Raw genomic sequence first — 25815 nt, forward strand, 5'->3', positions numbered from 1 at the left:
ACGTAAACGACCCTCCGGTCGGCTCCTGTCCGGGCGGATCGTTGCAAAATGGTGGTCAAATGAACATAAGTTTCTCAGGTGACGTTTACGTGCATGTATTGTTTTGAAAATCGGATATCGTTCAGTCTGCCTTTCTGAACTTTTTAGTTAGCAAGTCGTGGTAATTCGAAGGCATGTTAGGAAAGCTGATATTACATTCGTGTCTTTTAACGTGGTTGTGCGTGAAATGATGCTGGTCAAATCTAGGCGAAATATCCTACGAAATGGGACCCGAGTTAAGCTATGGGGAACGGCGTAGTGCTGGTGACGTTCTCCGTGGCCCACGATGGAAATTCTCCAAGTTCCATCGTAAAGCGTCCCCAACTGAGGATCAGAGCCACGCAGACGATGATGCTGATGATGGTCATGACCACACCTGGATAGATCTGTTGAGGAAGAAAACGGAATAGCAGGCAATGAGGTTTGTTGGAGTTTCAAATATCTCAGGTTTGGGTGCACTACTGGATGCCACGCTAGCAATGCTGTAGTGGAGACAGATAACATGGTTCAAACAATAGCACTAACAGGCGAAACAGACGACATACGATGCTCAGATAGACGGACACTAGGCACTGACTAAGCCTGTTTTGTGGTTTTCTTTCTTGAAATGCAAGCAAGTATAAGGACACAACGAACAGCCTAGATGCGTATTCATGAGTAGCATAGTGAATTTTTTTTTCATGCACACTCGTACAAGTAAAGGAATGCTAGGAACAGGAACGCAATTCAACTGATTAAACGCTTGCTTCTCATTTCATTTCCTTGCCGAGAATAGCCTCACCGCTGCTAGCGAGAGTGCAGTACACACCCTGAGCAGGAGTAGATCCGTTACGATTCTTCAGAAACAAAAAGTCTAGCATAGCCAGGAGCTGAACCTTGCACCTTTCAGTCTTTAGACGCACGCGTTATCTCTTCAGAGCATCTGAGAAAGGCGGGATCGCTTTTAAATAGGTGTATATGCTGCAACTATAGACTCTCGAGACTTCTTCCTCTGTACGTTTTGTGAACTCCAGAAATCCAGCTGGCCAATGTTCCACATATGCTTGCCGCGTTAGAGTATGCACAGCTCATTAAACGATGAAACAACTCAGACACTAACTGCACAACTCATAAAAACTTAAGAAATATTGTTATGACGTACGGTACGTTCAAGACCTACCGTACGTGAGCAGAGATCAGTGGCTTCGTATTGCATATTTTACGCGGCCATGCACGACCACATGAGCCCACTATACTGCTCAGTCTTGTTTTCTAGGCTCTAGAAATCATCGCACACTCTCGCACTTATGTCTACCTCGCTTGCTCAAAGGAACCCGACAAAGCGTCCCATGTTTGGACAGGCATCGTTGTGTCGCCGACTGAATTGGTAGCTTTCTGACCTCCATTATAAAAATGGTCTATAGGCAGTCTGTAGACTTCATACCATCTCTATTGCCTTTCTATAAATATTTATTTTTCTCTATACGTAATCAATACACTGTCTATCGATAAAGGTCTACTAAATGTGTATGGTCATAAATCTATATATTGTCGGTAGACTGTCTATGGGATTTGTATTGCTTATAGACTATTCTCTAGTATTTGTCTATAGACAGTCTATCTACTTTATAGACAGAAGTCTCTGGACACTTTATAGACTGTCTAAAAAGTTTGCAAGGGCTGTGCACTGCGGTATGAGGTGGTGCAGCGTTTGTGACGTCAAATCCACACCCACAGAGTTTTAAAAACGAACGTGACCTGACCCAAATCTTTCTCTTCTATTCATAAGGTTCATGCTGCCAAAAATCCATACTACGTTGTAATTTTGAGAAAGCCATCTTTTGCCGTACCGTTTTCGCGCTTTGCCTCCATCAATTTTTTGTTGATATCTCAACAAATAAGAGCCTCAGGCTCTCCTCCTTTAGGCTCTCCTTCCGCACTAAGCTATATTAAACCCTGCGGGGCCAGAAGAAACGTTCATCCTACCGCCCGCGATGTTTGCGTCTATCTCAGCCAGGGCCGGACCGCCATGGCAATGCAACATTTTGAAATGACCCAACATTTCTGGGCGTAAATGACGACTCCAGCTCGAAATTGTCAACATCGCTAAACTTTGCAGCATGCCTCTGCAGGCCGTTTTGTACGCATGCGTGGACGTGGTCAGATGTCTAAGCGGTAGCAGTCCAGCGGTTCCTTTAATAATAATAATAATTGGTTTTGGGGGAAAGGAAATGGCGCAGTATCTGTCTCATATATCTTTGGACACCTGAACCGCGCCGTATGGGAAGGGATAAGGGAGGGAGTGAAAGATGAAAGGAAGAATAGGTGCCGTAGTGGAGGGCTCCGGAATAATTTCGACCACCTGGGGATCTTTAACGTGCACTGACATCGCACAGCACACGGGCGCCTTAGCGTTTTTCCTCCATAAAAACGCAGCCGCCGCGGTCGGGTTCGATCGCTCTCATTTTTTGTAGCAACGTTCTATGCAGCTGTGTGTTCATAGTGCCGTCACGCCTACTCTTACAGACGCCGCTAGCATACTTTTCTACGTGAATAGCCTAATACCGGGAGGGGCGCGGAGAGCTAGACAGAACTAGAGTAATCGGCATACGTTGAAGCACCAGTAACTGATGCGGTTCCGGCATGCTTTATCTGACACCCCTGATTACTTCGAACAAGTCACGCTTTTGTGGCCTTCGGGCCATGTTGAGAGGCCTCAGCCTCAGGCAGATGATCAGTGTTGCTGTTTGTTCTGACCGTTTTATTAAAGAACGCTATTCGAAAAGCTACCACTGATTCTTTCCCCACCTGGGCCAAGACTTCACTTTATTCACCTTAAGGACCCCCTTCAGGGGGTATTACATAAGGGGTGGGTTAATATGTTGATCAACAAGTACAAGTCATTTCTTTGAAATAATTGCTTAGCGTATCTGAAAATGCAGACAGGTGTGTGATGGCAGCGATATCGGTGGGGAGGCCATTCCAGTCCACAACAGTTCGGAGAAAAAATGAACCTGAAAAAGTTGCTGTACGCGACACAGGTCGCGCGATCTGAAACGGATGGGCAGTGCGGTGAGATATGCGGTTCGGATGAGTAATGTAGGGTGGTTGATTTAGAGAACTATGGAAAAACTTGTGGAGCAAATAGAGGCTGGCAATGCGGCGGCGGTCTGCGAGGCTTTCAAGAGCGGAATTCTTCTTCAGAGCTGAAACGCTGGTGGTATATGAATATGCAGAGTGAATGAAACGAATGGCGCGGTTCTGAACTGATTCGAGTGCATTTGTTAGGTGTGCATGGTGTGGGCTCCAGATGGGGCTGGCGTACTCAAGTTTGGGTCTGATGAGGGTTTTATAAGCGAGAAGCTTCACGTGTTGCGGCGCATGACGAAGATGACGTTTCATGAATCCTAGAGATCTGTTAGCAGATGATATGATTGTGGTAATGTGTGTTCGCCAAGAAAGATCGCTGCAGAGGGTGACACCAAGATACCTAAACGATTGGACGCTTTCTATAAACGAGTTAGCAATGCAACAATTCCGCTTCTATTCTCCTTTTATTGGTTACAGCCGTCGTCATTAGCCCCAACGAAGAAACATCTCTGTCGTAGCCAAGATTCGCTAGTCACAGTGCAGGATACCAAGGTTGGAACATATTAGAAGAGAAATATAGTGGGAGGACAGTTATAAATGCGCGAGCAGACAAAGACGAGACAGCACCCTTGGCGACATTTGTTTTCTTGCTGTCTCACACTCGCTCTGTTTACGTAGTTTTAACTTCCCTGGACAAGAACCGGGAAGCCCGCAAGTACGTTTTACTAGAAAAACGAATCACGTTCATTCTACCGCCTCTGTATACATTGGCACTGTTTTCGTCGCCTCTTAACCTAACCTGCAGAGGCGCCAGACATCTCATTCTGTGAAAGACGGTCCTCCGGTCTGCTCTTCGAAAAGTACGGTCGTGCAAGGACAACGCCCTGTACTGTCCGACGGCGCACACCCGACGTACCATGTCCCGACAGCCCATGCCTCCCATCTCGTAGACGAGGGCGTTGGGCGGAGTGGACGCCGGCAGGAGGAACGAGAACGAGCACGCCAAGGTCACGGGCATGGCCAGCAACATCGGGTGCACCTTCAGACTGACAGCCTGCAAGGAGCCCGGGCATGCACGTCACATTCGGCACAGTCGATCGTCATTATTAACGCAAGAGCGTTATTGGCCCCACCCTTGCAGAATTTTTAGACAGTCTATAGAATGTCATTCTGGGTTTTTTGCGCAAAAGACACGACACAAAAGAAACGAGGTAGATTTGTCCTGTCTACCTCGTTTCTTTTGTGTCGTGTCTTTTGCGCAAAAAACCCAGAATGCTTAGGCACCAACTAGCCTGCAAAAACATACTCGCAAGTTATAGAATGTCTATAAACTTCTGTCTATAAAGTCCATACACTCTCCATAGACAAACCCTTGAGAACAGACTATAGCCAATTCATATCCTAAAGACAGTCTATAGACAATCTATAGAATTATAGCCAGGCACATTTAGTAGACTTTTGTCTATAGACTATGAATAGACAAAAAGTAGTATCTATAGAAGGCAATAGAGTCTATAACAAGTCTATAAACTGTCTGTCTATGGACCATTTTTGTAATTCAGCGGAAAACACGGCCGCGTCATCGTCGGCGGCGACGCCGTGAGCGAAAAAAACTCCAGAGAAGCAACATAGGTGTGCCACCTAGGCCACCCGACCTTATGACGTCATCACAACCTGCCTACTGGTCTGTGAGCGAACTGCCCACCGTGGCAGGTGGCAGTTAATGATTGATCGCGAGAGGTTGATCGGGAAGAGAAACCCGGGCCCCACCCGTGGCTGTGCTTGAAACTGCTTGTGTCGGGGCAGTGGCACATCGCTTAACCGCTGCACCACTGCTCCAGGAGTGGTACGGGGACTCCCAGCAGTCTATGAATACACAGTAGAGAGCTTCCGATTCTGCACATATGGGCACTAATTAAACCGTGAACGTTATCGCGTCGTATACGTTTAAGGCGGAGCTCAGGTGTCCCCTCCAGGTTTTTTTTTTTTTGCCCGTCTTGTACAAAGCGCTGTGGCCAGATCATATGCAGGGCTCGAACAACGAGGATGTCCGCGTAGACTTTGAGGACTTTGTTTCTTTTTCGTGGCTCTTTGTCCTCTTACAGATCTTCCAACTCTTCTCTCCTCTCAACCACTTCAGGCATTAGGCAAGTCAAAACACTAATCGCCATTGTGTCTTGTGCTCTTCGCTCTGGTTTTCAGGCGATCGTTGAATAGTTTTTAGTACATCACACCATATATGAGGACTGAGTAATTAAGCGCACAGTCTCATACTAAACCCAGTAAGGTTAATACTTTACAAGTGATAACGATCAGTGTTAGTTATGAGTAAAATTAATTTTTACAGCCAGGAGATTGCATAGTAAGGTACGACAGCACAGGTGTCAGATCGGCATAACCCGCTGCCTATCCATAATGTCGAACCACTAACAACGGTTCGTGTTAGCCACTATGCACGGATTTTGCTGGAATGTGAACGCATACCGTGTCCAGTACCACGGGAATCAGCATCGTGCAGACGCCCGCATTGCTGAACAGTTGCGTGAGGGCGGCCGTCAGCAAGCATAGCACCGTCACAATCAGGGTGTCGTCGAGGCCCCCCAAGTTGAGGAGACACTCCGCAATTAAATCCGACAGCCCGGAAGCCTGAGAAAGAAATCGGAAAGAATGCGGCCCCAATTCTGAGCACTGAAAGTGCGTGAGGCGTCATATCAGTCTATCGGTATGAGAGGTCTGTGATGACCGGTTAAGGAGTTTTGGTGTGTACCGGGGCTTAAAGCGAAAAAAAAAATCTTACACGTTTATCATTTGCTTCCAGAAGTTAAGACCAAGCGAAGTCGCTTGCGTTTCCAGCCTTATCAACGCAACTGATCACATCGTAATAGAAGTAAAAACTGCTCTAGTTTTTACACAAACCACACAGAAATACCAGACAGGACGGGTGTCCGTCCTGTCTGGTCTTTCTGTGTGGTTTGTGTAAAAATTAACGCTGTTTTTACTTTTGTTACACAATGTTATACCAACTAGCCCAGCAAGAGGTACTGATCACATCCACCGCAAATAAGTCTCGGCGACAAGTCTGGGCTGCTATTAATTGTGATAGATTTGGTCGTGTTGTCCTGCTTGAATTACGGCTACCGCTTACTTCATAAATATCGTCATAGCACCAGGCCATCTCCCTTGCCCCTCGAAGAGCCTTCACGCATTTCACGCCGCCTACATAATCAGTATAGCATTACACGCATTTACGGAAGAACCTTAGCATTCAATTCATCTGCACTTCCACGTGCCATTATTCTTTGGAATGATCTTCCCAACTGTATCGCATCTATCGGCAACCACCAATCATTTCAAGACCAACTGCACAAACATTTTCTTTAACGACATTGTGTCTTGTTTCAGGTTGTTCTGTGTCCTTGGTCCCCTTTTCTTCTCGTTGGTATTTTACAAAGTTTTGGTTTCTTGTGCAATTTCAGCCATCTGTATGTTTTTTATGACTACTGCTTTTTCCTTTTGATGCCTATTGGGCACTTGCGATGCATTCTTGCTACTAATTTAATTTTTGTTGCTCGCGGTGATGTATGTCTTTTAGTTACGTTTTGCCCTGTATATTTGTAATTGTGTTTAATTTTTGCCTTGTATCACGCGTTGTTTTTAATTTATTCTTCCTATTTGCTTAATCTATTGTTTTGCCCCCCTTACTCAATGCCCTTCTGGGCCCTGTAAGGTATTTTGAATAAATAAATAAATAAACGTGTGCAATCTATAGAGGACATGATAAAGAGCAATCTCGTTGCGTGGGCGTCGGTCTATCATGATAGCGGATAATGAGACAAAAGAACCCACCATGCAGTCTAAAGCGGCCGCTGTCTAAGCTCTTTTTTTCACGCGGCCTCTTCACTCATTCACAACTATCTCCCACTGCCTTCTTTCGAGCTTCATTGGTTGAAATGAAGCCACCAATGTCTAGTGCGCTCGAGCAGTTCATGTTTTGTACAGGTGCAAGCGACAGACGGCGGAAGCTGCGAAGCACGCACCTGCCATTTCGCATGGGCATTTGGTGCCTCGTGAAAACGGATCACGCCTGCATCACGAGATTGCCTTTGTTTTTTACCGCTTTTGTGGGTGAGAGGCGAATTTTCGCTCACTCATCAAAGGCGCCAAATCTTGTGAAAATTTTCTGAAAGCGTAGCCGTCAGCCCATAAACGACAACGCTTCACCACATGGCCAAACAGGCACATTAATTTCGTGTTGCAAATTAACGCCATTCATTGTGGCCGTCTTGAGTATTTTCGTGCACAGCAGGTGAGGCGAAACGAGAGGAAATTATAGATGCGATGACATACGAGTGTGTTTCATGTACGTGGGTTCAGCGCGAAGGCTCGGACCCAGGGCACTTGCCCCGTCATCTTCTCTTCCGTAATAATATCATTCCGGCGCTGGTGTTTGGTCTACGAAGCTGAATAACAGGGACGAGAAGTGTGAGAATATTTACTGCGCAGCTGTCGTCAGGTGGGACACACAGTATGCTCTGAGCTAGGGCGCTTAGCCCTATAAGACTGTGGGAGTCAGGCATCAGGATACCAACAACGTGCGCGGAGCAATGCACTGTCTGGAGATTCAAACTTTCATAACTTCAAAGACTTTGTTTCTTCCTTACGAAGAAAAAGGAAGCTGAGGCAAAAGGCCTGTAACGCCTGACGAGACCTCAGCTTCTTTGTACAGTTTTCAGTACAGTGCAGACGTAAAAAAAATGAACATGTACAAATCAAACAAACATTCAACGTATTACAGAACAAAGCAAAGAGAAGGAGGCTCGCGCATTGCATGAAACGCGATCACGGCGATCACGGCGGCTTCGCTTGCGCACAGAAAACAAATAGGTGAAATACGCAAGATTTCTCAATTATATCAATACTGTTCAGGCACAAAAAGGGGCTGTACTTATTAGGTAAGTCAAGATTGTGTCCTATTGGATTAGAGGATTGTGTCCTCCCTATTTCGACTGCTACGATTACCTTGGCCGCGTTGGAAAATGTGAGGCTCCCGGAAATCAGGAAAATGAGGTTCCAGTAAAACTTGGGCGCCATATGGCGCCAAGTGAGGATTGGGTCCAGGGGCTTCAATGGGTTGTTGAAGGCTTCGGTCTGTCGAGAACTTGGGATGACGAATAGCGGCATGCACGCCATCAACACGCCAGTGGTCACGCTCACCTGCCTGCGAGCGCCACGGGTGGGGGTATAAAAACCGCTGTGCTATGGTAAAAGGGAATAAAATTTTTGTGGGGCCTATTTTATAGCAACCGGATACACGAGAGGTGACTAGAAGTGGTGAAATAATCCCAGATATAGGTATGATGAAAACGAAGCAATTTCCAAGAGTACTTCGATAGGAATTCCGGATGGATCGGAAACACAGCGAACAACAATAGAACCTGCTCTGCACGTTTTGGAAACGCACCGCAGGTGATTAATAATATGAACAGCACACTCATTGCCGTGTTTCTTGAAGTACTGTCGGTATCTTCTGAAGTAAAATATTGGCAATATCTGGAGCACAAGATCTTTGAACAGCTTTCACAAAAATTCGTTATAAATCCAACTTAAATCTTCATTCGTAAGCTGGTAATCTTCTTTTTGTATTTCACTTCTGATGGGTTCGGGTATGGACCCTGACAATATGGGCACAGGCAGAACGGTACGTATTTCCCTATACCTCGTGTTATAAACACAAGGTGTGTTTTACTTCTATACGTGGCAGTAGGAGCTCAAGAAAAACGAAATCAGCTGCCATTAAAGCATGCGAATGATTCCGCCTCCACAGGCTTGTGAAATCATATCTTATTCCAACTTCTGAAACCTTGAGGCCTGGCTTTTTGCGGTTTGTGTCAGCCACTCACTCGTCCTCAGGCAGAAACGCCGTCCAGCTGAAGCGGGAGTCGCGAAACCTGAACAGCCACAGGTAGACGAGTAGCACCATCAGAAGCAGCACGGCGAGTTCGTCAGACCTGCAGCGTCGGGAAATACGCGCTTTGTGCGTAGCATCCTTTTGACATAGTGCAATCTTGCGTGTAGCGGCATGTGTAGGGCCCACTCACACACGTAATTTCAAAAACGGTGGGATTCATTTCACGCCTCAACTTACAAGCAGTTTCAACTGCCAGATACTGTCGATATCACTTGCAAGTCAGACTGTCGATGCCATTTGCAAGTGCCGTTGTCAGCGACACCTTAAAGCGTCCATTTGAAGCCAACAGCTTCTACGAATAAAGTCAAGCTGAATTCTTGAGATTTCTTGACGAAAAGGGTTCAGCTTAAGTTAAGCACAATACAGCGAACCATGGAAAGAAAAATACTATGGGTAGCGTTAAGAGACCGGAAGCGGGAAGAGTGGGTCAAGGAATAAACGCGGCTTAATGACATCCTAGTCGAAATCAAGAGGAAGAAATGGGCTCGGGCAGGGCATGTACTGCGAAGGCAAGGTAACCGCTGGTCCTTAAAGGGTAACGAGTGGATTCCAAGAGAAGGCAAGCGCAGCAGAGGGCAGCAGAAGGTTAGGTGGGCGGATGAGATTAGGAGGTTTGCAGGCGTAAGGTGGGCGCAGCTAGCAAAGAACGGGGTTAATTGGAGAGACATTGGAAATGCCTTTGCCCTGCAGTTGGTGTAGTCAGGCTGATGATGATGGTGATGATGATGATGATGATGATGATGGTGGTGGTGGTGGTGGTGGTTGTGGTGGGGATGATGAATGATAGCACCTATATTTGCGTGGCACCCTCAACCCCTTCGCTCAACTCCTTTCTCCCTGAAAAAAAAAGTTACAAAACGTGCAGAATGACACGTGTTTTCTCAAAAGCCACCTATAGCTTAACATCGTGCACATTGATTCAGCTGTGACTTTAGAAACAAAGACGCACATGTTCTAGCTTGTATGTAATAGTTAAGCGCGATATCTCCATTATTCGTGTTTTTTTTGTTAGTAAGCAACCGTCCGCGAACCTGTCAACGCTAGGACGCTGATCTCGGAAACATTCATGAAGTTCTACGGCTGGCTACTATATCGTCTCACTTACACTACAATAGAGACATTCAGTGATTTCAATTCCTTGCTCAAAGAACATAATTATTCTCTCTGAGGAACGCGGACGACCTTTCTCCGTTATGAGCTATAGCTACTGTGAAGTGCTTCCTCAGGCAAGGGTCAAGCAGAAAAACCAACCGACCTTTCTCGGCGACAAAGAGAAGTGAAGAGCATAAAATGCTCAATGGCTGGGAATGTGACAGAGCCATGCAGTAGGACGCGTTGCTGTAGCTAAACCGAACGCATGAAACTCTCACGGGATTGCTTTGTGATCATGCATTCACGGTTGCAGAGCCTATTGTGCATTAATTTCTTCGAAATTAGAGTAGAATCTCCGCTTAACGGAGGTGGGGATGCTGGAGTCACGATGCTCAATTCTTTGAACGAGATAAAATTGCAAGTGACAGGAAAACTGCTACGCTGCGTGCACAATGGTCGGTTGTGATTGTTTTCGGGCCCACGAGTACGACTTGAATGCGTTTTGAAAGTGCTACGAAATATATTTAGAAACGATTTCGTGCCTTAATACACAGAAGAAAAGCTATTCACGGCTCCAGTGGCTTGCACAATGATTTATCGCTATAGATTAGCAAATGCTGCGTAGTACCGACAGCTCAGTACCGACCATAAACATCTCCCATACCATTAGCTCTCAGACATGAACAGCTAAACTTTTTTTTTGTTTTAAAAAGCGCCGCGAAGAAGCTTCCGGAGCGAAAAACTGAGACCAATTAAGGTTTTATACGCCATGTGAATTTTGAATAGCACAGGCAGTACCAATACCGTTCCCTTTATCTTGTGGAAAAATGACGTCAGATTAACAAGAAAAAAATATTAAACAACCTATTGTTCGGACCAAAGGTGGAGCACCGGCTGCCACAGGTAGCCGGTACCGTCTATTTGTCTTCTTTAAAATAGGTAATGAAGACGTATTTTTTTTAACAATCTATGTAGCCTGTAAGAAGGTTCTTAAAAGTCTGCGCGCTTTAGCGGGGCGAGTAACACAAATACGGAGTCAGTAGATTGACCGAGATTGATGTATTGACTTTTTATTCGCTGCAGTAATGACCAATATTGTAAAAGCAGAAAATATGAGGGCCATTTTTAAACAAAGACACAAGAGTAACAAAACAAATCTTAATAAAGAGAGCCGCCAACGATTCGTTAAAACTGATTTCTACTTTCATTGCTCCGAAGCAGCAGCCGCAGACACAGGAAGCGACGTGTCTACGTGATTCAAGACTGATGCGGTCGTGACCTGGAAGTAGACAGGCTCTGAACACGAATACGCCTACACTAAAGAGTGCAAGCTGTCTTCTTGCGCACACCATTTGTGTGTGCTAGAGGAGAGCTTACTCTTTTTTTGTTATTTTCTGCTTAGAGTGTACTACCGGATACGGGCCGGTATACAGGCTGAGGCAGCAACAGTTTTCTATGGCACTTTGTAGTAAGCAGGCGCGCTGTCATTTTTTTTCTCTCGTTGTCACTGATTTGCGCATGAAAAGTTATGTGGCAGTTGTATTAGTTTTACTGGTGAAGGCTAAAGAGAAAACAAGAAAAGGCCTAGCGCTTTGCCCGAGAGTACTAAGCACACAAGAGGACTTTATAGCCTTTCAAACAGAGCGCGTATAGACCGCCGTTAATCCTACCTTATCCGACCGAGGCCCAGGTAACGCCTCTCAATTTCGCGTTTTATCTTCTCCTGCGTCGCCTTGGTTCCTTCCTCCTGTTCGGACCTGCGAACAAGTGTTGTGATCATGAATTTTTATGGCGCAAGGGCATCTGTGGCCAAAGAGCGCCATGGCACAACGTATTTTTCGACTACTCAAGGTGGGGTCAAAGACTCATTTTCCAAGCATTTCACCCCAGATAAGCCGAGCACAAGGCCAGGGGTAAGCTTATACCCATTATATCACCGGTGGCTATCCGGTGGCACTGGGGTCAAACCCCGAACATCCCGCATGTGAGGCGGATGCTCAGCCACTAGGCCACCCCTGCGGTACAGCAAGCGAGTTGTTGACGGAGCATGAGACAGTTCAATTTCTATACGGCAGCAAAATTAGCAATACGCGGTGGGCACTTAAAAAAACAGAACTTGTGAGTGAAAGCAACTGTGTGGTTTGAGAGACGAATAGTCGGCAATGTACTCGTGAGTTGAAAATGACTAGCTGCATTCTATTGTTTGTTTTTCCCCACAGATTGTCTTCAGATAACCTAAAAAGCAGAGGCCGCCTCTGTGCAGCTACATCGGGTCATAGAGCTTCGTCATTTACTTAATATGATGTGACCTTCTTTTAACATATTCGAGTTCGCTGTAATATAGACGCAGGGAACCTTTACACCAGCTGAACATAAAAAAACAAGGACATAGAATAAGACAGACAACACGAGCACTCGTGTTGTCTGTCTTATTCTATGTCCTTGTTTTTTGCGCTTTTACGTTCAGCATGGAAAACCAACTCGCCCAAACGCGGCCTTGTACCTGTTCATGACTTAGCGAGCCGAATGACATTAGACGAGCGCCTCGACCTCTGTAGTTTGTGAACAATCATGAATAGCCTGCCAGCACCCAGTTTTTCTTTAGAAGGCTCCTGAGGGCACATGTATATTTATTTGTTCTTCACCCGCAGCGAGAAAAGAAATGATAGCGATACACGCAAGCAATTGTTTTAATAGACAATTTTGTGTTGATATTTTTCCCGTAATTAAATATAGCAGGAGGTAATGCGCAGGACATACAATGTGCTCAGCTGGCAACCGCTTGATTGATTAGAGAAATAGAGGCAGGGAAAAGAGAAGGCGTTTAAGTTGAGACGCATTCAGATGGCCGAACACGGAGCGGTTTTGCTCACGGACCGGGAGTCACGTGACATCCTGCTTACGCTCTGTGAGTCCGCTCCTGGTCCGCGAAGCGCAGTGGGGAGAAATGCCACAGCGTTTCTAATTCAGAAATGCATTCTTGTTTTCTGACGACCGACGAGAGAGCCCTCGCGCATGCTTCACCTGCTTGTCGCCATTTTTCATGACCATTTTTGCAGGTAATGATAAGAGGATTGCACTCGACGACAGCTCTTCTTGGTTATGGAACGAAAGGCACAGGTAAAGATCCTCTGCCACTGTGTCACTCAGCCAATAGTTCGGAAGCAGGACGACCGACTAGCATGCTGCTCGCTGTGTTGTTTTTAATTCAGTAGAATTAGAGTTCTGGTCAGGAGCAAAATTCGCCGCCGCATACGACGAAATTAGCTGATTGGTCGAGAGAGGTCACGTGCCCTTGTTACGTCGTCACAGCCTGCCTACCGTGGCAGGTGGGAACCTCGCCGCTGGATTTTTACCAACCTTCTCACCGTGGCAGGTGACAATTAATTTAATGATTGGTCGAGAGAGGTGACGTTAACTTGCGGAGTCATGAGGACCTGTCTGTCATAGCATAGCGGATACCTGCTATTGTAACTAGGAGTAAGAATATCGTGGCTGATGAACCGACTATTGCAAATGAACTGACGCAAACACACACAAAAATTTCAAAAGAAGCCGCCACAACTGTGTATAATGCTCTTGTATTTCAGTCTTTAGGCGACTTAAGCGCCCCCATAGTTTCTTCGCTCCGTCGCTGGAGCAGCTTTCGCCACCTACCGGATTTTCTGGGAACCGGGCATGAAGTAACTACGCGTTGTAATTAAATAAGCTATTTAATGCAATTACGTTAGGGAGCCTGTGTCGCAGAAAAGACGTCGTCGGCACCGGCGTCGTTGACCGTGAGCGAAATATCCAAGAAAAAGTCCCTAAAGAGGCAGATGGGCCACCTAGGTCACGTGACCTTGTGGCGTCTTCACAACCCGTCCACCTGATAGTGAACAAAGCGACCACCGTGGTAGGTGGCTGGTAAATTAATGACTGGTCGCGACAGGTTGCTCGGGAATGGCAGCGTAGGTCGCACATGCCCCACCGGTGGCAGCACCTGCCATCGCAGGGCAGTAATAACCACTTAACCACTGCACCACTGCGCCAGGAGGGGTATGAGGACTTGCAAAGATGTATGAATTCAAAGTAGAGACTGACCAATTCCGCATATATGGCATTACCTCATTAAGGCTACCGCATTAAGGTACGTTATTGGCCGAGTTGGTGACTGAACATTATGAAGGAGAAGCGCAAAAAGAAAGGAACCAAGGGCCACTTAGAGCGACGGGCTTCAGAAGATTGCTGGAGTAACGTGTGCGCGACTGATTCTAGCTAGCACTAGTTCGCAGTGATATTGGGTGACATCCCTGACATACAGTGGGCTCAGCTTAGTGATTGGTAATGATGGTGGTGAATAAAACTACTTACTGTATATGTCTTAGGCGCCAACGGCAGGAGGCCCAGGCAGCGAGCAAGCAGATCACCACCATGGGCACGTTGGTTAACATCCACGTCCCTGTCTCTAAGCGGGGAGCGCTGGGAAATCTCCTGTGAGTAAAGGAAACACTCCCGGTAACTCACCCAGTAAGAAATGAAGAAGGCCGGTGAGTAGCAGTGTTCGCTCGCTGCATCATCCCGCCGCTGGGGCTCAGTGACTATGACATCCTGCTCATGAGGATGAGTCCGTGGATAGGACTCCCGTAACGGTGCCCGTACGTCGACGGAAACGAATAGCAAAAGCGTCTGTGTTAACCAAGGCGCACGTTAATAAACCTTTCGTGGTTTATTTTTTCCCTATAGTAGGATACAACTCAAGAACGCAGCGGTTTTTTCCCTTCAATGGACCCCCTTCCAGCCAACGGCGTCGGCATCCCTCATGACCCTGCTAGCATGACAATGCAGGGAGCGGCGCCGCAATGCAGAGAGGGGCCTATCCCCTATCATAGAAGAAAGGGATTATCCCTTTTCATCTAACCCTCCCGGCTTTGTCACATTAGCAAGATCTTCGAAATCGGCCCTGCCATTGGCTGGAAGCGGGTCCTTTGACGGGGACAATCGTTGAGTTCTTGAGTTGTATCCGACTATAGCTCGCCACTATGGCGCACTTCATAGCGCTATGTATTTGTGCATCTAGATCTACCCTTCTACTAAATGGTTCAATGGCGTTACGTTGCGATTAGGTGATGGTATTTAAAGACGTTGCATTCAAATGAAAGCTTAAATGCTCTTCTTCGCAGGATAATCTCACATTTCGATACAATCAAACCTGCATCTATTTGCTCGATCCACCAGGACTCCATTCCAGGCGTGCTTTCATGGAATAAGCATCAGTAAAGCCTTTTGCGTTGGGTGCCATCAGAATAGAAATTTCAGCATTACTATTGGTGTCAAATACACCGCGACTGAGCAAAGATGGCTGCTGAAAATATTGCTGGCTTTAAAAAAAAACTAGCAGCTCGGTTACAATTCAGAGATGCGAAATTAAGCGTTAAGTATTAATCGTATTTATGTTGAATATCAATTATGTAACGTTTATTGCGACCACCAACCACCAAACTACTTCGCAGCTGGGCCCAATCGCCTTCCCTTTCAAACACTCATCGGTGTTTACAACATACACGTGACCGGAAGTGAGCCGAATGACATGTCGCGGGGAATATTGCACGCATTTGAATGCATAGTTGCTGCATACGACGCGTTCTGATCCAAGACAGCTTTAGCTTTGCTGAGGAGGATTAACATAGATCACTATCTAATCACCGGCTACCTGCTGCGCATGCGCAATGGTAGGTGCGCACAAGTACACGTGAGTGCGTGCATACTGACAGTGACCGCGGAGGGTGCTGAACAGCGTCGGGACACCGGTGCGCAAGCAGTTTATGTTTCTTTATTAGTGTGAATGTGCGTGTGAATGTGGCCCTGTATATTGTTGTTCATATATATGAGCGAATAAAATGTGTGCATCTAATGTACAATAGTATACTCGGTATTTAAAGCAACATCTACGTTGAGCCTGTTAAACGGCGAAGTAGTAGTAGTAGTAGTAGTAGTAGTAGTAGTAGTAGTAGTAGTACAAAAAGAGTTTATTTATGACAAAAAATGTACAAAATTTGTCCCGGGTGAGAAGGCTAAAGGCATTTTCGCCTGACGAGGCCATCCCACACTTAACAGCAATGGCAACCACTATAGGCATATCCGAACACATTTGCAGAACAGTACATCGTACTACAACCAGTATGTCTGCAAGCACACAAAGAAAACAAATGGAAAACCCTGAGAACTGTGTGCATGCTTCTGCATATGGGAGAGAATAAAAGGGCAAATCTGAAAATAGAACAGATTCCCGAATACTTTTTCCACGTACATAAGTGCGACATATCAAAATATCATGCACGACACAAACGAAATTGTGTCACTTGTTATTCCGTTAGGTAGTACATATGTTTTAGTGTTTTCTTTATCTTATGCAGTGATGGGTAGATCGATAATAATTCAAAGATCGCTGGACATTGATTCAATAAATGTGTTGTTTGCGTACATAATCTCTGATCACAATAGTTGGTGCGAGTACTCATAAAAATTATGAAATAAAAGAATACATGTGCAGGACAGAAGGCTTCAATTTTTCTTTTTCTACAACTGTCCACCAGTGGAACGCTCTGCCTTCTGATGTTGTGGAATGCCTGACTAAAATCCTTCTTATCAAAACTAAAGCACCAATATTAGTTGAACCAAACTCCTGTGCGCGCGAGGTTGCGGGTGTTATGTTTAATTCTTTCTTATCAATTTATTTTGTTTTGTATTTTATATCTTGTCTGCTGATATAAATGGTTAGCACGCTTGTGCTAACCACAGTTATAACCACAACAATAACCACTAAGGGTAAGTACGGTAGCACTGCCCAGCTGGCAGCCAGAGATTTTGAACGCCTGTAATGGCGAAATGAGCTACACACTACAAAATAGAGAATCTAGAAGCACGTCGACGTGGTTACACTGGGTCATTTTCCGATCGAGGCCATGTGAGTTATAAAACGAACAAAACACTCGGTTCCTCGCGGAACATAGTCGTACCTTCTGTACAGCTTCCTCAGTATGATGTTGGGCGCCGTTCCCATTATGGTACCCATGCCTCCAATGCTGGAAGCGTACGCCACGGACACCATCAGCTCCCGGCGTAAGTCCTTCAAGGATTCTTCGCTCATCCTGCCGTTTGGGGCAAAAGAAAAGCAATGGTACTACTTCAGAATAGCGCGCTGAAGGCCTCTTCGCATCAGGTAGAAGATCAGGTAGAAAGAAAAATCAGAGGCATGTCGGTGAAAGATTAGCAGGCATCAATATGTCAACATACCGTCATTGATTCTACATGATAACGAATTGGGATTTTTTTTTTTTTTGAAAACTGGGATTGATTTCCACGAAAGAAATTCTGGGACTGTACTGAAGCTTTGGTTTTTTCCATAAAATACCAATTGGAAATGCAACGCTCATCCGGTCGTGCTTTTTTACTATATTGTTCGTGATGCGAAATTCTTCTGTTATGTCTGTTTTATTCCTGATAACTGCCTAAATAAAGAAAGGGCAATCCTCATTGTACAGCTTTGCGCCGCCGCATTTCATGACACATGCATCGTTTTTCTAGAACTCCAGCACACAAACGAACGCATTAAACAAGCATTCAGCTTTCTCGCATAGCGGTTAATACTGAAGTTTAATCTTACCCAGCAATTCAGGACAAAAGCATTTTTGAGCGGGAAAATGTTTATGAACGCAATTTTTTCATATTATGTAAGATTTCACTATAACAATCAATATGTCCGCAGATCGTGCGGCGGCAGTTTTGTTATTTTATTCTATTCACGTTTTTGCTATCGTCAAAAGCGTTAACGTTCCCCATTAGTTTTCTATGGCAGTCTCAACTGTTCTTAATTAAGCGGAAGTTCAAATTAAGCAAGTTCGAATTAACGAGTTGCATTTTACTTGACAGGCAATTCTCCTGAGTGTTTTTCTAAGCCTTCATTGACCCTATTCCTGTTTCACCGTAGTCGTTTCGACTGCGAAGCATACAGGGATGTGCGTTTTTATCGTGAACACTTGAATAAATTTCCCCGCCTCAACCGCTGGCTCATTTGCCGTGAAACTGCACACAGAGCTTGCGTATTATGGTAACTTTTGTATCGTAGCAAGTTTGACAACGGTACTTACTTAGTTGAGCCGTGCATGATGCGAAAACATAATCGTCTACGTAGAGACCGGCAACCAAAACCCGTAGACGACGCTTTTTCGCTGAAGGGCGGCAGTGGCGCCATCTGTTTTCGGCAGTGGAAAGCGTTACGACAAGGACGCCTAGGTGAGCGTTGTAAACAATAGAAAAGGAACCAGCGAAAATGGACGGAAGACAAGAACAAAGGAGGCACACACCACAACGCTCTTCTATTCTTTGAAAGGTAAAGCCTCGTTAAATCAGCTGTTCTGATTTTTTCTCCTCTCAGTTAGCCGAAAATGTTGTAAGCGCTTCAGTTGAAGCAGACGAAACGGCCGGAACGGCATATTCAAAGGGCCCGCGCTTTTTGCAACGCTCGCCTCAGCGGCCTTCTCGTGACGCTTTCCACTGCCGAAAACAGATGGTGCCACTGCCGCCCTTCAGCGAAAAAGCGTCGTCTGCGGGTTTTGGTTGCCGGTCTCTACGTAGACGATTATGTTTTCGCATCATGCACGGCTAAACTAAGTAAGTACCGTTGTCAAACTTGCTACGATACAAAAGTTACCATAATACGCAAGCTCTGTGTGCAGTTTCACGGCAAATGAGCCAGCGGTTGAGCGGGGAAATTTATTCAAGTGTTCACGATAAAAACGCACAATACTGTATATCCGAAAGCAAAGTATTACTAAAGACATTTACCCGACCAAACTGGCCATCATTCTTTCTTGAGCTCTCTTGTAGACATCGGCGACGTGCCGCGTTGAGCCGGCTGCAGCGGCCGAAGCGATGCCTGCGCAGGAGCGAAGGCATTCAACGTTATCGAAAAATAACGTGCTTGCTTTCAGAAACGTGTGTGATTCAGTGAGTGCAATACCCTTCTACCTTGCTGCTGTACCTCTCGTGTTACCAACATTCGCGGAAAACATTCTACCTTCGCCTGTTATATGCAAGACGAAAAAAATTTGCCGGCACAGCACGAAATATAATGCACCTTGCCGTAAAGGAGCTCACTTTAATGAGGATCTGCAAATGCGCCTTCTTAAATAAAAGTTGCATTTTCATTCTGGAGGGAGAGAGGCTATATTTCAACATTATTTATCATGCACGTGTGACAGCAGTGCTGAATAGAAACACTCATGAGATTCATCAAAAAAAAAATAGGACCGAAAGGTTCAAAGCTTTAGGCTTAGAACCGAACCATAGAAAGGTCTGCTTGAGTTCTTATGTGTCTTTTGACACATCTCCATCGTGCTGTCCACCATGGATATTCATAACTAGCAGTCACAGCCCATTCGTGGCAGAACGAAATGCCTTCTAATTTTCTCAAGGCATCGCTTGCGGATGTAACCCACATCGATTTCTATGTACAGGTCATTAATATCTTTGGATGTCGTTGTCTCCTACATTCGCCTAATTAATTATTTTATCAGTAATTATTTCCAGCGCCTTTCAGCATGTTCTCTATTTGTACTGTTATCTAATTTCTGTCTGTTTTACTCACGAGAGTACGTTGTGCAGTTAATGACTAAAGAGCCGGTAAATAACTCGACTTCGCTAAAGACGACGTGCTTTAAGAACAAACAATACGACATCAATAGAAACTGCTGTCCTGCGGAGCTCGAAACAGTTCTGGGCAACGCAACATGCCAGTGCCGAAGTTAGTACCAACACATACTGAGCAGTCACCATATGTAGGGGAAAAACGCGACACAAATTTGCAAATCATCGGCATTATTTTATTTCATAGATATAAAAAAACAAATATGTTGAGTTATTCCCATCATCCTGGTCCCACGCTAATTATAGAAAGTACTACTGAATAGCAACATAGTGAAATTCTGTGAAGCTTAAAAATTCAAAATGTCGCATTTTGTCCAACCCCATGAGGCAAAGTGAGACAGTGCATGGTGCCAAATGAGACGCCCTTCCAAAATATACATATCACTCATCCTTGCGAAGAATGGACACAAAGCTGACTTTACGGACACGTAAACAATCTTTGAGAACCTGTTCGAATTCAAGACATTGTACTCAGAACGAACGCGGTATTGCTTTGTTCCACGGCCCCCTAAACTGCACGTGCTTCCGCCGCCGGGCTCTGCGTGAAGCCTGGTTACGTGAAATTTTGAATTTCCTTCATTCTTCGTAGCTTCTTCTGTTCTAGCTCATGAGGTTTGGTTTATGGGGGTTTAACATCCCAAATCAACTCGGGCTATGAGGGACGCCGTAGTGATGGGCTCCAGATAATTTCCACCACCTGGAGTTCTTTTTAACGTGCACTGATATCGCACAGTACACGGGACTCTAGAATTTCGCCTCCATCGAAATTCGACCGAAGCGACCGGGGTCGAACCCGCATCTTTCGGTTCAGCAGCCGAACGCTGTAACCACTGAGCCACTGCGGCGGCTTTTCTGTTTCAGTGTCACAGCTGTTGCTCTTTAACTCAGCCGTGTTTAATGGAAATGCTGTTTAGTTTGATCTGTAGAGCGTGAAAACGAGGTGGTGAGCGTGATTGTACAGGCGAGACGGAGCAGCACTTGCTCCATTTTCAGAATGTATTCTCAAAAAGCTGTTCATGTCCTTCGGGCAGAGCGCGACGCTGAAGTTCGCAAGGTGTTAGATATAGTTTCTATGTCAACTATTCTCTCATTTTCTTCAGTGTTGCAAGGTGGCGCCTTCAGAAACAGCAAAATGCTTTACCGTATAGCACTGGCCCTGCCTGCGTCTTTCCAGAACTTTCTTCACTATTTCTGCGCGCTAGTCGGCATTCAGTTTTTTTTTTCGTTTGGTACGTTCAGAAACGTACAAAACTAAAAAATAAATGAATGCCGACTAGTCAGCGTAATAGCTTTACTGCTTGTACTAAAGCTCTGCCCATGTTATACCGCTCTCTAGCAGATATCCTAGAGAGCGGTATAACATAGGCAAAGCTTTAGAACAAGTAGTAAAGCTATTACGCTGGCATTAGTTCCAGCAGAACATCATAGCACAGTGTTTTTCTTCACACGTAGCCTGCTGTTAAAATAATTCTCTCATAATTACCCAGTGCTAAAAAATTCTTACACTTTGCATACGATAAGACCAATTACTAGTTATACCTGAACAGCGACGGTAATCTTGGATGCCAGGCAGACTGAACTGCATAGTTCTGAAAAAAATGTGACGCGCAGAATTTTCCGCCTTTTGGGTCATCTTTTGCGCACAGTGGCTCAATTCAAAATTTTTTTCTCTCCCTAGGTGCAACTAATCTGGTCAACCTTAAAAGCACTTGTAGTGGACATGTGGGGAATTAGAGCACCCAAATATCAAGTTAATTTGCTTGCTCGTTCAGAAGGTAAGAGGCGCTAAGCAACAAAATGTCCCCTTTTGCCTCCTGCTACGTTTTTCCATCTCTCCCCTAAGCGTGTCAGCGACGGGGTGGTGCTACAAGCAGCTTGTACATATTGCTGTAATGTTCTGACCCGCAAATTGTTTTGTTTGAAATTCAGACTTCGTAAATCTAGAAGTGGGTGCTGATATTTCATTACTCAATGAATTTGCTGACTACGCGCAAGCTTGGGTACTGTCTCAGTAAAAGGTTATTTGCCTCAACTCCACGACAACATCTGAGACAAGCTTTAGGTTATAATGACAACAACGTAAAATGAGCACAACAGACAGCACCCGTCCTTGTCTGCTATATACCCCACCCGGGAGGACTGGGAGGCGACCCTGCTCGGCTGCTCTGGCCTACAGGCTCAAAAGGCCTTGGTTGAGCGTGCCCGGGCAGCGGCTGACGCCACTGGGGTCCCGTGCTAGGGACCCCACCTAGTGTTTGTGAGGGCCGGCCCCTTAAGGGTCAGTCCAATCATAGCTCGCTGTGAATACTATTTTCTAGTCATTAAACGTCTTTCACCACCACCACCACTTGTCTGCTCTCCGTCTGTTGACTCATTTTTCCGCTGCTGTCATTATTTCTAAGCATGTACCAACATGTCCAATTCGAAGCATTATTCAAGCTTTAAGTAGTTCTCCGCGGTGGCTCAATGGTTACGGTGCTCGGCTGCTGACCCGAAATACGCGCGTTCAATCCCGGCCGTGGCAGTCGCAAATGCGACCGCCACGATAAAGAACCCCGGGTGGTCGAAATTTCCGGAGCCTTCCACTACGACGTCCCTCATAGCCTGAGTCGCTTTGGGGCGTTAAATACCCGTAAACCATAAACCAGTCAGCTTTAAGTAACTTTATGGCCATAACATTTTGATACTGCCGAAATCTCATTGCGAAATTGCGCTGAAGCATGAGCTAGAAAAAGATCTTCATCCGGCTTGTATCCCAGATTTGTTTGCTAACGTTGTAAGCAGAGCTAACGCTTTCTAACGTTGTAAGCACAGCTAACGCTTTCCGCAGTAGGAAGGCCTCAAAATGACGGCCTTACATCGAGATGAACGTCGCAAGCAACTCGTCAACTGCGAAGAAAGTAATGGACGCTTAATTAAGGGGAACTCACTCAGATCCCTCTTGAGTCTGGTCTGGCAGCGCATCTGCTCGATCACCGCAATCACCACGGGAGCCACGACAGCTGTCGACGCCGTGTTGGGAAGACACATCGATAGCAGCGCCGTGCTCACCATGAACACGAGCAAGAGGCTGGAAGTGACAATTTCATTCTCGAGTGAATCATTTCGCCATTAGGAGAAAAACAATAACACCCACATACTTCCCTCCCACGGCAAAAAGACGCCAATCCGCACTCTCTCGAGTGAAGGGCAACTCGAAAGAGCGCCGTAAACCACTCTAAAGTATTCCCAGCTTTCGATGGTTCTTTACTTAGTTTACATTTATTTAAGTAGCGATTTTTATTTATGACACTTGTAGAGCCGGAAAAGTACTGTGCAGGTTGTTGATAAACCATTAACTGCGCATTTTGGCCTGATCGAGACTTACCGTATCACCTGTTACAAGTGCAGGATCTAAAACTTGAGCGGACACTTTAGCCCCGCCTTGAGGGTATGACGCAATAGCGTATATGGCAGCGGCCGGGGTTCCTCTTTGCGTATCACTTCGTAGACACGGTCATACTCTACTTTACAACCATAGATTACGGGGAGTCCTCATACCACTCCTGGTGTAGTAGTGCAGAGTTGTTAAGCGATTCGACACTCCCCTGGCAGGTGGCTGTTCCAAACACAGCCACCGGTGGGGCTTGTTGCTGTCCGCGAGCGACCTCTCGCGACCAATCATTTAATTAACTGCCACCTGCCACGGTGGGCAGTTTCCTCATAATCCGGTGGGGAGGTTGTGGTGACGTCACTAGGTCACGTTACGTTGCCCATCTAGGTAGCTTTTCTCAGATTTTCGCTGAACGGAACCCCTACAGCGCTGTCGCGTTAAAACAGCACTCCTGAATAAAAAAAAAAGTCATCCACGCAGCTATGGGCTATGCACATTCGAAACAACTGCCGCAGTAAAGCCTAAGGACAATAGCACGGTGTAGTATACCTAGTGTCCTTGGTATACTGCACACACGGAGAAAACCCGACTTCGCCAGTGTTCAGCGCTGCAGAGATTGCATCCACTGCAGTACGCGAAGACTGAAGCACAAACTTACAAGCGAAACACATTTGTGTTCATGCTCACTAAAGTTAGAGCATTTCTCCCTCTCCCATGTAAAATTACTTTTGAAAAAAAAAACGCTACCCGACACACAAATTCCATGCGAAGCACGCCCACTTCATCAGATTATGACTGAAGTCATATTTTCAACACAGGACAGACTACACATCCCGATCCCACCATTGGTCAATTGTGACCAGAAGGGAGCAAGCAGCCTGCGTTACGCCCATCTCACAGGCTGAGAAATCCTCGTGAGATGCTCCCTTTACAACCATCGCAGCAAAAACGGATTAGTGAGCGAAAATGGACTAGAGTGCATTTTACCATGGTAAAACCGGTGCCTAGAGCCCCTGAACATATGGAGCTTACTACCTCGATGGAAAGAAACCCGAACAGCCCGGCGCCAACATGTGCCTCTGTTGGAAGGAAGGAAGGAAGGAAGGAAGGAAGGAAGGAAGGAAGGAAGGAAGGAAGGAAGGAAGGAAGGAAGGAAGGAAGGAAGGAAGGAAGGAAGGAAGGAAGGAAGGAAGGAAGGAAGGAAGGAAGGAAGGAAGGAAGGAAGGAAGGAAGGAAGGAAGGAAGGAAGGAAGGAAGGAAGGAAGGAAGGAAGGAAGGAAGGAAGGAAGGAAGGAAGGAAGGAAGGAAGGAAGGAAGGAAGGAAGGAAGGAAGGAAGGAAGGAAGGAAGGAAGGAAGGAAGGAAGGAAGGAAGGAAGGAAGGAAGGAAGGAAGGAAGGAAGGAAGGAAGGAAGGAAGGAAGGAAGGAAGGAAGGAAGGAAGGAAGGAAGGAAGGAAGGAAGGAAGGAAGGAAGGAAGGAAGGAAGGAAGGAAGGAAGGAAGGAAGGAAGGAAGGAAGGAAAACGTTTATTGAGCTCTAGAGAGTAGGGGAGCAATTTGGCGGAGTCAGGTGTGTCGTCCGTCTTCTTATCAATGGTCGTCTGCCCCTACTCCAGGGCTCCGCTGGATGCCGCTGCCAGCTGTGCTCGCCGGATTAGCCCAAGTTGGACGTCCTGACGGTCGCTGGAGGGCATTCCTTCCCATTGCTCCGCACTATCACATAACGTGGGCCTGCCAGAAAATAGAGGTGCCGCTGTTGGAATTTATTTTCATCGCGCTTTTACCTGGGTGGTAGGAAAAAAACGTTAGAGTCATCCTAGAATGTATCACGGACGAGTCTAGGGTCTTTTTGCTGTCACCGAAGTAAAAACGCGGTGAAATTCCAACAGCGGAGCGTATTGGCGTCGGCTTGTTGGCGTTTCTTTCCATCGAGGGAGTGCATGCGCTGTACCTGGAATTGCTGGTGCCCAGAGCGTACAGCATGCGCAGGGCCACACGCTTCGCGAGCCCAGTCTTCGTCAGCGCGGCGACGAACATCATGGAGCCCAAGAGGACCGTGCCCACTTCCTGCGAGGAGGATGTGAAAAGCGTCGAGGAAGCGATCAGCGCCTGAGGCGTTAATTGACTGGACTTAAGCCACGCGGTATAGAGTTCGCTCGAATCATGGAAGTACCAAACAATTTAGGAGAGGCTCGCCGTCACCATTTCTACAACCGGAATGAAGGGCTCCACCATGCCAGTTGGCCACAAATTAGGGATCCGAGAGCATATATAGCGTCGTCTCCGTTGGTATAGCAAATCATGAGAATGCGCAGCGCTCTTGGGGGGCTGCAGCTACTGCGAAAAACCTCTCCCACCTCGACCAGACAAATCTCTGAGCTTGCTGCAAGTGTATTTTCCATGACTACGTCATTGTTGTGCCAAAAAATAGCAGTGCTGCTATTAGAAAAATTCACATGAGTTCCGGGAGCCTTTCTGTAGCCTCCGGTGTTTTTCCTCTTCCAACGATGGATCTATTTCACGGAATGTTTAGCGGCACTAGGCTATCTTCGACAACTGCTCTGCATCTGTTCGTTGTTTTGCACAAAG

At 46.1% G+C, this 25815-nt stretch overlaps 1 protein-coding gene across 1 annotated transcript; it reads right to left on the reverse strand.

Moving 5' to 3' along the window:
* On the reverse strand, positions 1-25287 carry LOC144119544 (Na(+)/dicarboxylate cotransporter 3-like). The gene is made up of 11 exons (XM_077652127.1): positions 25178-25287; positions 22786-22925; positions 18995-19085; positions 17167-17298; positions 14522-14641; positions 11839-11925; positions 9009-9116; positions 8128-8326; positions 5593-5754; positions 4025-4162; positions 1-425 (listed from the first exon to the last, which is right to left on the reverse strand). Exons 1-11 carry the CDS (start codon positions 25264-25266, stop codon positions 276-278), a joined length of 1416 nt encoding a protein of 471 aa, XP_077508253.1. The 5' UTR covers positions 25267-25287; the 3' UTR covers positions 1-275.
* Between the last annotated feature and the right edge of the window lie 528 nt (positions 25288-25815).

This window comes from Amblyomma americanum, chromosome 2 (genome assembly GCF_052857255.1).
Source record: "Amblyomma americanum isolate KBUSLIRL-KWMA chromosome 2, ASM5285725v1, whole genome shotgun sequence".
NCBI lineage: Eukaryota > Metazoa > Arthropoda > Arachnida > Ixodida > Ixodidae > Amblyomma > Amblyomma americanum.